At 38.9% G+C, this 11,714-nt stretch overlaps 2 protein-coding genes across 4 annotated transcripts in view; one reads left to right on the top strand and one right to left on the bottom strand.

Moving 5' to 3' along the window:
• LOC117595875 (uncharacterized) lies at positions 1-6,838 on the top strand. 2 transcript variants are annotated; one of them, XM_034298713.2, is made up of 5 exons: positions 1-369; positions 1,851-2,014; positions 4,789-4,887; positions 5,796-5,936; positions 6,040-6,838. In XM_034298713.2, the coding sequence occupies exons 1-5, from the start codon at positions 354-356 to the stop codon at positions 6,226-6,228; spliced, it is 609 nt and encodes a 202-aa protein (XP_034154604.1). In that variant the 5' UTR covers positions 1-353; the 3' UTR covers positions 6,229-6,838. The 2 variants fall into 2 exon arrangements, with proteins under 2 accessions (XP_034154604.1, XP_053084227.1); XM_053228252.1 differs by lacking the exon at positions 1-369 and having other exon boundaries at positions 580-2,014.
• A 377-nt stretch (positions 6,839-7,215) lies between these two features.
• The window catches only part of LOC113529037 (sterile alpha motif domain-containing protein 14), a 16,590-nt gene continuing 12,091 nt past the window's right edge, over positions 7,216-11,714 (bottom strand). For both annotated transcript variants that reach the window (XM_053228220.1, XM_053228221.1), the window contains exon 10: positions 7,216-11,714. This exon is cut by the window's right edge and continues 200 nt beyond it. The gene's annotated coding sequence lies outside the window, so the exon portion shown is untranslated.

Raw genomic sequence — 11,714 nt, 5'->3', positions numbered from 1 at the left:
ACTCTGAAGCTTCTCCACACTCTGAAGCTTCTCCACACTCTGGAGCTTCTTCTTCACACTCTGTGTCTTCCTCTCCACACTGTGAATCTTCTCCACACTGTGAATCTTCTCCACACTGTGAATCTTCTCCACACTGTGAATCTTCTCCACACTGTGAATCTTCTCCACACTCTGAATCTTCTCCACACTCTGTGAATCTTCTCCACACTCTGAATCTTCTCCACACTGTGAATCTTCTCCACACTCTGTGAATCTTCTCCACACTCTGAATCTTCTCCACACTGTGAATCTTCTCCACACTGTGAATCTTCTCCACACTCTGTGAATCTCCACAGCCAGCAGCTGCAGACATCATGACTCCTCTCCTCAGTAAGTGTTTAATGTTTATCCTTCTGATCTTCTGTTCTGGACCAAAGTCCTCCCTGCGCTGAGAATGTACTATGTCCTGTTTCTCTCCGGTTCCTTTTAATCAGGAGTTCTGGCTTTGACCTAAAGATCTTTTGTTGGTGCTCAGGAGAGTTAGGTTCCTGACAAGTAGCTCATTTGGTCTGAGGAATTTAAGGTCAGTTTTAAGGGGTTTTGTTTTTGGCTGAAGATTTATGAATTAATCTTAAAAATCTCCTGTAGATAATTATTTGTTTCAGCTAGGATTGTTAAGATAATCTCACAGGGTTTCTGAAAAGCTCAGTATTAGTCATGAGGATTTTAAATGAATCGTTACGTAGTCTTGAGAGGTTTTAGATGAGTGCTGATAAGTATGAGAATTTTTAGTCTTAAGTTAGTTTTAAGGGATTCTGTTTTTCCTGAAGATTTTCTTTGATCCTGCAGAGCAAAAATATCTAACCAAGTGAGGATATCTTGAATAAAAGAACATCTAACATTATCTAACATTATTATAAAACGAATGGAAGACCATTACGTCTATTTCTAAACACATTTACTCATTTCGAGCTTAAAAATGTTTTATTCTGTTGGCAGACAATTTTGCTTCTTTCTAAAAATAAACGCTTTAAATAGGAAAATTATCCTCCAATAGAATAAGACCAGTTTAAACTTGAAATGAGTTTAAATATTTAGAAATGGGCTTAATAATTTTAGACTTGTTACAAAACAATCTAATAAAGAGAAATATTGGTTGAATATTCACAATATTTTTACACGTATCATTTTATAAGGATCTTCTGTTGGTCCTGCAAGGTTTTGTCTCGGTTCTGATGAGTTCTGATGAGTTCTGGGTTCACGCTGTGGGTCAGTGATGCGGAGTTTGTAGTTAGTTCTGATAAATGTCATGTTTGTTCTTGGGATTTTAAGCGGCTCTGAAGGATTTCGTCTCAGTCCTGCAGAGTTCTAGATGTTTAGGTTAGTCTTTACTCAGTTTAAGTTAGTCTTTACTCAGTTTAAGTTAGTCTTTACTCAGTTTAAGTTAGTCTTGAGAGGGTTTAATGAGTTATGGTTTAGTTTTCAGTTTGAGGACCTGAAGAGTTCTAGTTTTTATCCTGGTTAGTATAATGTTCCATTCTGAAGCAGGTCTGAGAGAGGGTAAGTCTTAGTCTTTAGTTTCAGTCCTGAACATTTCTGTCTTAGTCCTGAGCAGTTTTAGGTTCTGGGTTTTGAAGAATTAAACATTATTTTTAGGAGTTTTATGTTGTGATGTGTGTTAGACCAGCCCTGAGCTACAGGTTAGTCCTGAAGAGTTTCTCTCAGTTTTGAGGATTTAGGGTTTAGATTCATCCTGAGAGATTTTCTGTCTGTCTTACAAGGTTTTTGTTTCAGTCCTGATCAGTTCTCATGTATAATGATGCATGATTGTGAATGTAGAAGTAATATTTTGGTGTGTTTGTGTCCCTCAGTCCTGCTCCTGCACTGCTCTTTAGCACTGGTGTCCTTTTCCTCACCGGTCAAACCACGCGGCGCACAAAACAGCGACTTCAAGTCCAACGTGCAGGACGCACAGAGTCTGGTCAATAAGATGCTGAAGAATATTCCTGCGGTGCACAAATCCTGTGTAAAAAAGGTAAAAAATTACATGTTATGAACATTCTGGGTTCTAAACAGCGTTAGATTTCCTCTGTGGAGAAACTCTCCAGCTTTTGATCTTAACAAATTATGTTTCTAGAGAAAGAGGAGACTTTTTATTCTCCATGTCCTGATTGTGACACTAAATACAGTCTAGTGCTTAAATCTACAGCGTCGTCTCCACATCACTGAACGAAAGATTTGGACTTTTTGATTTTATTTGCAGAAACTTAAAGATGGAGGTATAAATATCTTTAAAGGGCTTAGCTGCATGTCAGTTATAATATCTACAAATGTTAGATTTATAATAGAAATATAAAACATATATATATATATATATATATATATACACACACACACATACACACAGTACCAGTCAAAAGTTTGGACACACCTTCTCCTTCAGGGGTTTTTCTTTATTTTCATTATTTTCAACATCGTACATTAATACTGAAGGCATCCAAACTATGAAAGAACACGTATGGAATTATGTAGCAAACAAAAACGTGTTAAACAACCCAGAATATGTTTATATTTTAGATTGTCCAAAGTAGCTACATGTAGCTCTGATGACAGCTTGGCACACTCATGGCTTTCTCTCATCAGATTCACGAGGTAGTCACCTGGAATGGTTTTCAGATCACAGGTGTGCCTTGTCAAGAGTTAATCTGACATTTCTTTCCTTCTTAATGTGCTTTAGACCATCAGTTGTCTTGTGCAGGAGAAGGGTGGGTACAGAGTCAACAGCCCTATTAGTGCTACTACAGCTACTGTACAAATCCATATTATGGCAAGAAACACTCAGTTAAGTAAAGAGAAAAGACAGTCCATCATTACCAGTATCCGCAAGTGCAGTCGCCAAAACCATCAAACGCTATGATGAAACTGGCTCTCGTGAGGACCGTCCCAGGAAAGGGAGACCAAGAGCTGCCTCTGCTGCAGAGGATAAGTTTATTAGAATTATCAGCCTCAGATTACAGCCCACATAAATGCTTCTCAGAGTTCGCTTGGCAGACATATTTCAACATCCACTGTTCAGAGGAGACTGCGTGAGTCAGGCCTTCACGATCGAATTGCAGAAAAGAAACCATTACTTCAGAAGAACAACAAGCAGAAGAGACTTGCTTGGGCCAAGAAACACACGGAATGGACATTAGATCAGGGGAAACTGTTCTTTGGTCTGACGCGTCCAAATTTGAGATTTTTGGTTCCTGGATATTCGGGAACGGACGGTTCCTGAATGCGTGGTTCCCACTGTGAAGCATGGAGGAGGAGATGTGATGGTGTGGGGGTGCTTTGCTGGTGACGCTGTTGAGGGCACACTTAACCAGCATGGCCACCACAGCACTTTGCAGAGACATGCCGTCCCATCTGGTTTGCACTTAGTGGGTCCATCATTTGTTTTCCAACAGAACAATGACCCCAAACACACCTCTAGGTTATGTAAGAGCTATTTGTCCAAGAAGGAGAGTGATGGAGTGCTGCATCAGATGACCTGGCCTCCACAATCACCCGATCTAAATCCAGGTGAGATGGTTTGGGATGAGTTGGACCGGAGAGTGAAGGAAAAGCAGCCAACAAGTTCTCAACACCTCTGGGAACTCCTTCAGTGTTATTGGAAAACCATTCCAGCTGACTACCTCATGAGGCTGACTGAGAGAACGCCAAGAGCGTGCAAAGCTCATCAAAGCTAAAGGTGGCTACTTTGAAGAATCGAAAATATAAACATATTCTGGGTTGTTTAACAGGGTTTTGTTTATTACATAATTCCATACGTGTTCTTTCATAGTTTGGATATCTTCAGTATTAATATACAATGATGAAAATAATAAAGATAAAATAAATAAAAATCACTGAGTAAGAAGGTGTGTCCAAACCTTTGACTGGTACTGCATATGTATATATATATAACAGTACACAATATTACAGTGCACCTCCTGCTCCAAAAGTAAGTGCCCCCTCCCATAGACTCACTTTTTTTGATGGTGTTTTTGTTTTCTAAAGAGAGCAACATCCGATTTTAATTAAATATTACGCTTTTTCTTTTGTATTTCAATTCAATTGTATGTTATTTAAACAGCACTTTAATAAAAGACACTGTCACAAAGCAGCTTTACAGAAATCCTGATGTAGATTTATATTAATAGAAAGCCAGCGTGTCTTCAAGGCTGATCAAAACTAAAGGTGAAAACACTTCAGGACGAACACATCAGGACTCTTAAGACTATTTTAACACTGAAGACGCTCTGGATTGTCAGAGAAACCCACAGGACTAAATAACAGCTTTGCTTTGAGTCAGAACATAAATCTCACTGAGACTAATCTAAACAACATCAGAGTGAAAATCATCAGAGATTTTAACTCTTTAACTCTTCAGTGTTAAACTCACAACTACATTTAAACTAACATTAAAACTAACTTATAGATATATATATAAATAAATATTTGACATTTACAATGACAAAGAGGTGCTGAGGGAAATCAGATGGCTTATTTTAGGCTGTGTGTGTTTAGCCTGGAATGAGGTGTTTGTAGCTATGAGTCGGACACCAGGGGGCGCTGCAATACCACAGCAAGTCTTTTTATTTTTATATAAGGAAGGATTATTTCCTTTTCATTCTTGCGTTATTTAATAACATGATCGAGGAGAGAGGCATCTGTCTGAAAGATTCAGAAACAGCCCTGTATATAAGAAACTTAGAGGTGTGTGTGTGTGTGTGTGTGTGTGTGTGTGTGTGTGTGTTATGTAACAGTTGTTGTTGATTTTTTCAGCAGTTTACGAGCGACCCCTTCAGTCTGGAGTACATCAGGGAGACCTTGGCGATTCCTTCTCCACCCAAACTCGCTCCTATCTCAGAAACACACACTCTGGTGAGAAAGATTTACTTTTGTTTTGGTTAGTCTTAGATTAATCTTAAAGAGATTTGTGTCTTGAGACAGACCTGAGATGTAGCCCTGACAATCCACAGAGTCCTGAAGAGTTCCCGGTTAGTCTTAGAGCAGTCCTAAGACTCCTCATGGGTGTTTTAATTAGTCCAGTTTAGTCCTGAGGCATCTTCAGTTTTAGTTCATAAGATTTGGATCCTGTGATGTTCCTATTTAGGACCTCTTATGAGTTTTTTATTTACACCTAAATTGTCCTAAGAAGTTTTTAGTTAGTCTTGAAGAGTCCTAGATTAGTCCTAGGAAATCTTTCATTATAATAATAGTCTTGAACTGGTCCTAATGGGTTTTAGTTGGATGTTAAAGATTGGTTCTAAGGACTTTTTGGTAAATCCCAAAGAGTCCTGGATTAGTCTTTAAACCTAATAAAAAAAAGTCCTTAAGAGTCCTGGATTAGTCCAAGAGAGGTTTAGCTTAGTCCAGGAGAGTCCTGCATTAGCCCTAAGGTGTGTTTAGTTAGTCCTGAGAAGTTTAAACTTAATTGTGAGAAACTTTTGTCATAGTGATGAAGTGTTTTGAGAAGTTGTGATTTAGTCCTGACGAGTTTAAACTTTTTGGAGTTTTTGGTTAGTCTTAGATGATTCAGTCCTGAGGGGGTGTTCATTAGCTGTAAGGTTTTGGGGTTTAGTCCTGAGAGGGATGTGGATTAGGTGTAATGTTTTGGGGTTTAATCCCAAGAGGATGTGGATTAGGTGTAATGTTTTGGGGTTTAATCCTGAGAGGATGTGGATTAGCTGTAAGGTTTTGGAGTTTAGTAATGAGAGGGATGTGGATTAGCTGTAAGGTTTTGGGGTTTAATCCTGAGCAGATGTAACCCACCATGTCTCTTGGTGCAGGAGATGAATTTGGGCCGAATATCTGAGGGTCTGCAGCTCCATCAGCATCTTCTGCAGGAAGTGAAGGAGAAAGTGGATTGCTCAGGAGAACTAACACCGTTACTGGCTGAGATCAGTGAGCTGAACACACACATCAATAAGGTGGGTTTCTGTTCAGCGTTAGAACTGGTCTCCTACACGTGTTACATGTGATGAGCTTTATTTTTATTACAGGTTGTGATGTTGTTGTTGTTGTTGTGTTCAGGTGCAGGCGCTGGCCGGTATTCCTGCTTCTAAACCTCAGCTCGGCTCCGTGTCTGTCCTGTCTGCTCTCAGTAAAGACGATTATAACCTGAACGTCGGCGTTCACCTGCTGCTGGAGCAGCTGCGTGCGTTCGCTCAGGACACTGCACGCGCCTTACGAGAAATTCAGCACTCCCACTCTCACTTTTAGCTGAAGACAAGATAACATACTTTCATACTTTCTCCTTTTTATATGAAATGCTATTTATTTATTTATTTTTTGGGAAAAAAAAATATTTATATATTTATTTTTGTACTGCAAACATGAATTGATGCATTGGCTGTTTAGATTGTATAAATGCAAACATCGTTATTCACAGACATTTGAGAGACAAATACACTATATGGCCAAAAGTATGTGCACCCTTGGAAAGCTTCCCAGAAGAGTGGAGCTCATTATAACAGCAAACACACGGGAATAAATCTGTGTTAATGCCCAGAAGTTTTGCACATATGGGTGTCAGGTGTCCACATACTTTTGGCCATGTGGTGTATTTGTTTGTTTGTTTGTTGGATAACGTTGGTCACACGCTCAGGTTAATGTTTGGAATTTTATATTAATAAAATTGTTTACCACCACTGAGAAGGAATTAAACCCTAATCGTAACAAAAATGTTATGGTTCTCCAAAGAGTGGGCGTGGTGGAGTTATTAATCATTTGATTAACCATCATTAGTCAATTACGCACATTTGAATTAATTAATTAAGGTTTAAATAGAAGGGAAAAAATTCAGCTTAAGTGTAAAAAAATAAGTTTAAGAGCGGGGTAGAGCGGGGTAGAGCGGGGTAGAGCGGGGTAGAATGGGGTAGAGCGGGGTGGAGCGGGGTAGAATGGGGTAGAGCGGGGTGGAGCGGGGTGGAGCGGGGTAGAACGGGGTAGAACGGGGTAGAGTGGGGTAGAGTGGGGTAGAGTGGGGTAGAACGGGGTAGAGTGGGGTAGAGTGGGGTAGAACGGGGTAGAGTGGGGTAGAGTGGGGTAGAACGGGGTAGAGCGGGGTAGAGTGGGGTAGAACGGGGTAGAGTGGGGTAGAGTGGGGTAGAACGGGGTAGAGCGGGGTAGAACGGGGTAGAGCGGGGTAGAGTGGGGTAGAGCGGGGTAGAGTGGGGTAGAATGGGGTGGGTCCAGGACCTTTTTTGGTACATTTTTGTATTTCGTTTTTGCATCATAACATTTATAAAGGTATAAAGGTACAACATTGTAAATGCAGTGGAAACTATTTGTTTAATTGTATTTTATTTATTTATTTATTTATTTAAGATCTTTATTTATGTATTCCTTCCCTCACTGTTAGTGATTCAGCAGCAGCAGATGTGTTGATGTAAAAAGTGAAAGATTACATTACAGTTATGACTCAGCCATTAAAAGTGTTGAACTTATTACATATTACACGTTTATTACAGCTGTGTGGCGCTGTATTACCTCAGACCTGGAGTTTTATTCAGGCTGGATAATAAATCATTTATCTGATGATTAAATAAATAAATAAATAAATGCTTTTCTCCATGATGCACAGCGCTTTTAATTCATGCCACATGTGAAATAGTAAAATATTTATAATTGTGGTTTATTCTGCAAAGCCGTGAGTGTGGAGTAAAGTGGAATAAATAGCATTTAGATTTAATATGAATGAAGCAGGAAGACAAACCCTGTGTTTCAGTGCGGTTCCTAACGCACCCTCGTTCACTTCCCCTTAACCCCTACATCACTCCTCCTCATTCCCTCTCTCTCTCTCTCTCATGTAACTCTATAATATTTCATTGCAATTTGTTTTAAAATTAATTGAGACCTAAAGAAAGTCATGTCTCAGCTTTCTCTGCTGATCCATAAGAACCTTAAGAACCTCGTGTCTCGGTTCCGTAGATGAAGTTTATCTCCTGCAGTGAACTTCATGCTAGCTATTTAGCGATTTAAACCAGCTAGCTATATTTAACACTTTCCCTTTTGAAAAACATTAGAAACCAGAATTCTGATAGGATTCCATTAGAGATTTTCTGGTGATAGGAACCATTAGGAACCAGACATTCCATTAAACAACCATTAGAGACCATTAGAAACACATTAAACCCCATTAGGGTTCCATTAAACTCCCATTACAGACCATTAGAAACACATTAAACCCCATTAGGGTTCCATTAAACTCCCATTACAGTCCATTAGAAACACATTAAACTCCATTAGGGTTCAATTAAACTCCCATTACAGTCCATTAGAAACACATTAAACTCCATTAGGGTTCAATTAAACTCCCATTACAGTCCATTAGAAACACACTAAACCCATTAGGAACTAGACATTCCATTAAACTCCCATTAAAGACCATTAGAAACACATTAAACCCCATTATGGGTCCATTAAACTCCCATTACAGACCATTAGAAACACACTAAACCCATTAGGAACCAGACATTCCATTAAACTCCCATTACAGTCCATTAGAAACACATTAAACTCCATTAGGGTTCAATTAAACTCCCATTACAGACCATTAGAAACACACTAAACCCATTAGGAACCAGACATTCCATTAAACTCCCATTAGAGACCGTTAGAAACACATTAAACCCCATTAGGGTTCCATTAAACTCCCATTACAGACCATTAGAAACACACTAAACCCATTAGGGTTCCATTAAACTCCCATTACAGTCCATTAGAAACACATTAAACTCCATTAGGGTTCAATTAAACTCCCATTACAGTCCATTAGAAACACACTAAACCCATTAGGAACTAGACATTCCATTAAACTCCCATTAAAGACCATTAGAAACACACTAAACCCCATTAGGAACCAGACATTCCATTAAACTCCCATTACAGTCCATTAGAAACACATTAAACTCCATTAGGGTTCAATTAAACTCCCATTACAGACCATTAGAAACACACTAAACCCATTAGGAACCAGACATTCCATTAAACTCCCATTAAAGACCATTAGAAACACATTAAACCCCATTAGGGTTCCATTAAACTCCCATTACAGTCCATTAGAAACACACTAAACCCCATTAGGAACCAGGAAGTCTGTAATGGTTTCCATCCTGTAATGGGAATCAGGTTAATGGTTTCCATTAGAATTTTTTTGGTTGCTATTAAACACCACTGGAACTCCAATAGGATCTTTTATGAGTAGAATTTGACAATCCATCACAAACCATTAGGAACATCATTAAAACCCATTAGGAACTGGAAAATCTGTAATGGTTTCCATCAGGGGGTTTAATGTGTTTCTAATGGTCTGTAATGGTAGTTAAATGGAACCCTAATGGGGTTTAATGTGTTTCTAATGGTCTGTAATGGTAGTTTAATGGAACCCTAATGGGGTTTAATGTGTTTCTAATGGTCTGTAATGGTAGTTTAATGGAACGTCTGGTTTCTGGTGGATTATCTGATTTTATTCTGATGGTAAAGATGGTCCTACTGCGTTCTAGTGGAAAATCCCTAATGGAAACCTTTAGGAATCTGATGGAGACCATTAAGCCATTTCCCTTCATGTGATGGAAACCATTACAGATTTTCTGGTATCTAATTGTTTTTAAAGCATGTTGATTGGTCTGTAATGGTAGTTTAATGGAATGTCTAGTTCCTAATGGTTCCTGTAACAATAAAATCCTTAATGGAAACCATTAAGCCACTTCACATTTCATGATGGAAACCATTATGCGTTTTCTTAACGCACTGCAATGTTTTATTTCAGCAGGGTTATTTTATAGTGCTACTAGTTAGCTAGCTAATTTACAGTAAATCTAGCCTGTTTCCTTAACAATTTAATGCTAGCTAACATAGCTTCAGCCATGAATTCTTAATAAAGTGATTTAAATAATGGATGAATTTCAATCATTTCACAGCTATAAAAACGATGTAATGATATCCATGATGCTAGGCTAACTTCAAACTAGCATAATGCACACACTTTACGCACAGTTAGCTTAAATAAATGGCCCAATTTTACTTATTTCACTAGCACGACTAAAAGCAGTAAGATATGAGTAAATTTATGAATCAGTATGAAAATGAGCATGGTTAGCTGTGAGCTAGCCCAAAAATTTACTTAACTAGCAAGCTAAATACTCTAGGAATGCTGCTAGATGGCTATAAGTTAGCCTGCTGCTAATAATGCAGGTTATGTAAAGCATGCTAGTCATTAGTACACTGAATGGTGAGTTAGCTAGTCATTGAGCTAGCGTGCACTGGCAAGGTTAGAGCGACAAATGGAGAATTCTGAGCTGCGTTCTGAAGTATTCTGTGGCTCTTGTTTATATATTAAAAGGAAAACCATGTCAGCAATGCATTCTGGGTAAAACTGTGCTCCATCCCGCATCAAACTTCACTTCACTTGAGCTGATAAAGTAAAGGAACCGCGCTCGAGATGGACACGAGGGGACGAGGAGGAGGAAGCGTTAAAAACCGCACTGAAACGCCCATCGCTAACTCGTGCTAATACAGCTAGCTATCTGCGTAATGACTCAGTCTTTGTTTTTTCCTCAATAAATACTTCTCTCGAGATGAAGTGAAGATACGGTCACACTTAGACGACACACACACACACACACACACTCACAGATCTCTATTACACACACAAGCAGGTGTTATAACGCCGCGGCTCTGTTACTACGCTAACGGACACGTGTAATATATCACATATAATACATAAGGCATAATAATAATGTAAAGTTAATAACGCAACACGTGCTGCATAACGACAGAAAGATCCCCACGTCTCCGCCGCACGTCAGGGAGCGAATGTGACGTGTGTGAATGTTGTCACTAAAACTTTAAATGATTGGTGACAATCACAAACAAGAGTCGCTAATCGTGACTTTGCACTTTTTTTCTTATTAGCATCAGCCATTTTAAGAAACATAGAAAATTGTAGAGCACACAGAATCCGCTAATCTTGTATTTAACTCTAACGCAGCTGATTAGCGAGCACACACAAGTAGCCACACACGTGTAAAGTCATAATAATAGAATATGAGCTCAAGCGCTAATTAGCGGTTAGCATATGAGATTAGCACACTCAGATAAAGCTTGACAGAGAACCTTTTTGAGATCTAGATCTGTTCAGATTAAAAAAAAAAAAACCTTCAGAATCACGTACAGGCGTCCATCTTGGTTCTGTAAGCGTCTCTTGCAGTTGCTAACTAGCATGCTAGTTCTTTAGCTGTTTAAATCAGCTAGCCATATTTAACACCTTTCAAACCATTAGATTATCATTTCTACTTTATTCTAATGTGTTTCTGATGGTCAGCAATTGGGATGTAATGTTCCTAATGCTGGATTAACAGATTTTATTCTGTATAATCACTGCTAGCTAGTCGGCTAATCGCTAATTAGCGGTTAGCATACAAGATTAGCACGCTACACAAATTAGCATGCTTAACAAAACAATGACAAATAAATGTCTGATTTCAAGCTCCATGTAAAAGACGATCTAGTGAACTTTACACGGTGTGTTAGTAAACCAGCTCACTGACGTTTTCACTGCTAAACCTGACACACGCTACCAGTGCATTATGGGTAATAATCCCCCATAACATGCTATCGAGAAGTCTAGCTAAAATGGACTAAGTGTGCTCTAGGATTTTCTCAAAATGGCCAATGTTGTAATAAGAACACTAAGTGAGTATGAA

The sequence above is a fragment of the Pangasianodon hypophthalmus genome, chromosome 23 (assembly GCF_027358585.1).
Source record: "Pangasianodon hypophthalmus isolate fPanHyp1 chromosome 23, fPanHyp1.pri, whole genome shotgun sequence".
NCBI lineage: Eukaryota > Metazoa > Chordata > Actinopteri > Siluriformes > Pangasiidae > Pangasianodon > Pangasianodon hypophthalmus.
This window is presented reverse-complemented; position numbering and strand designations above follow the sequence as displayed.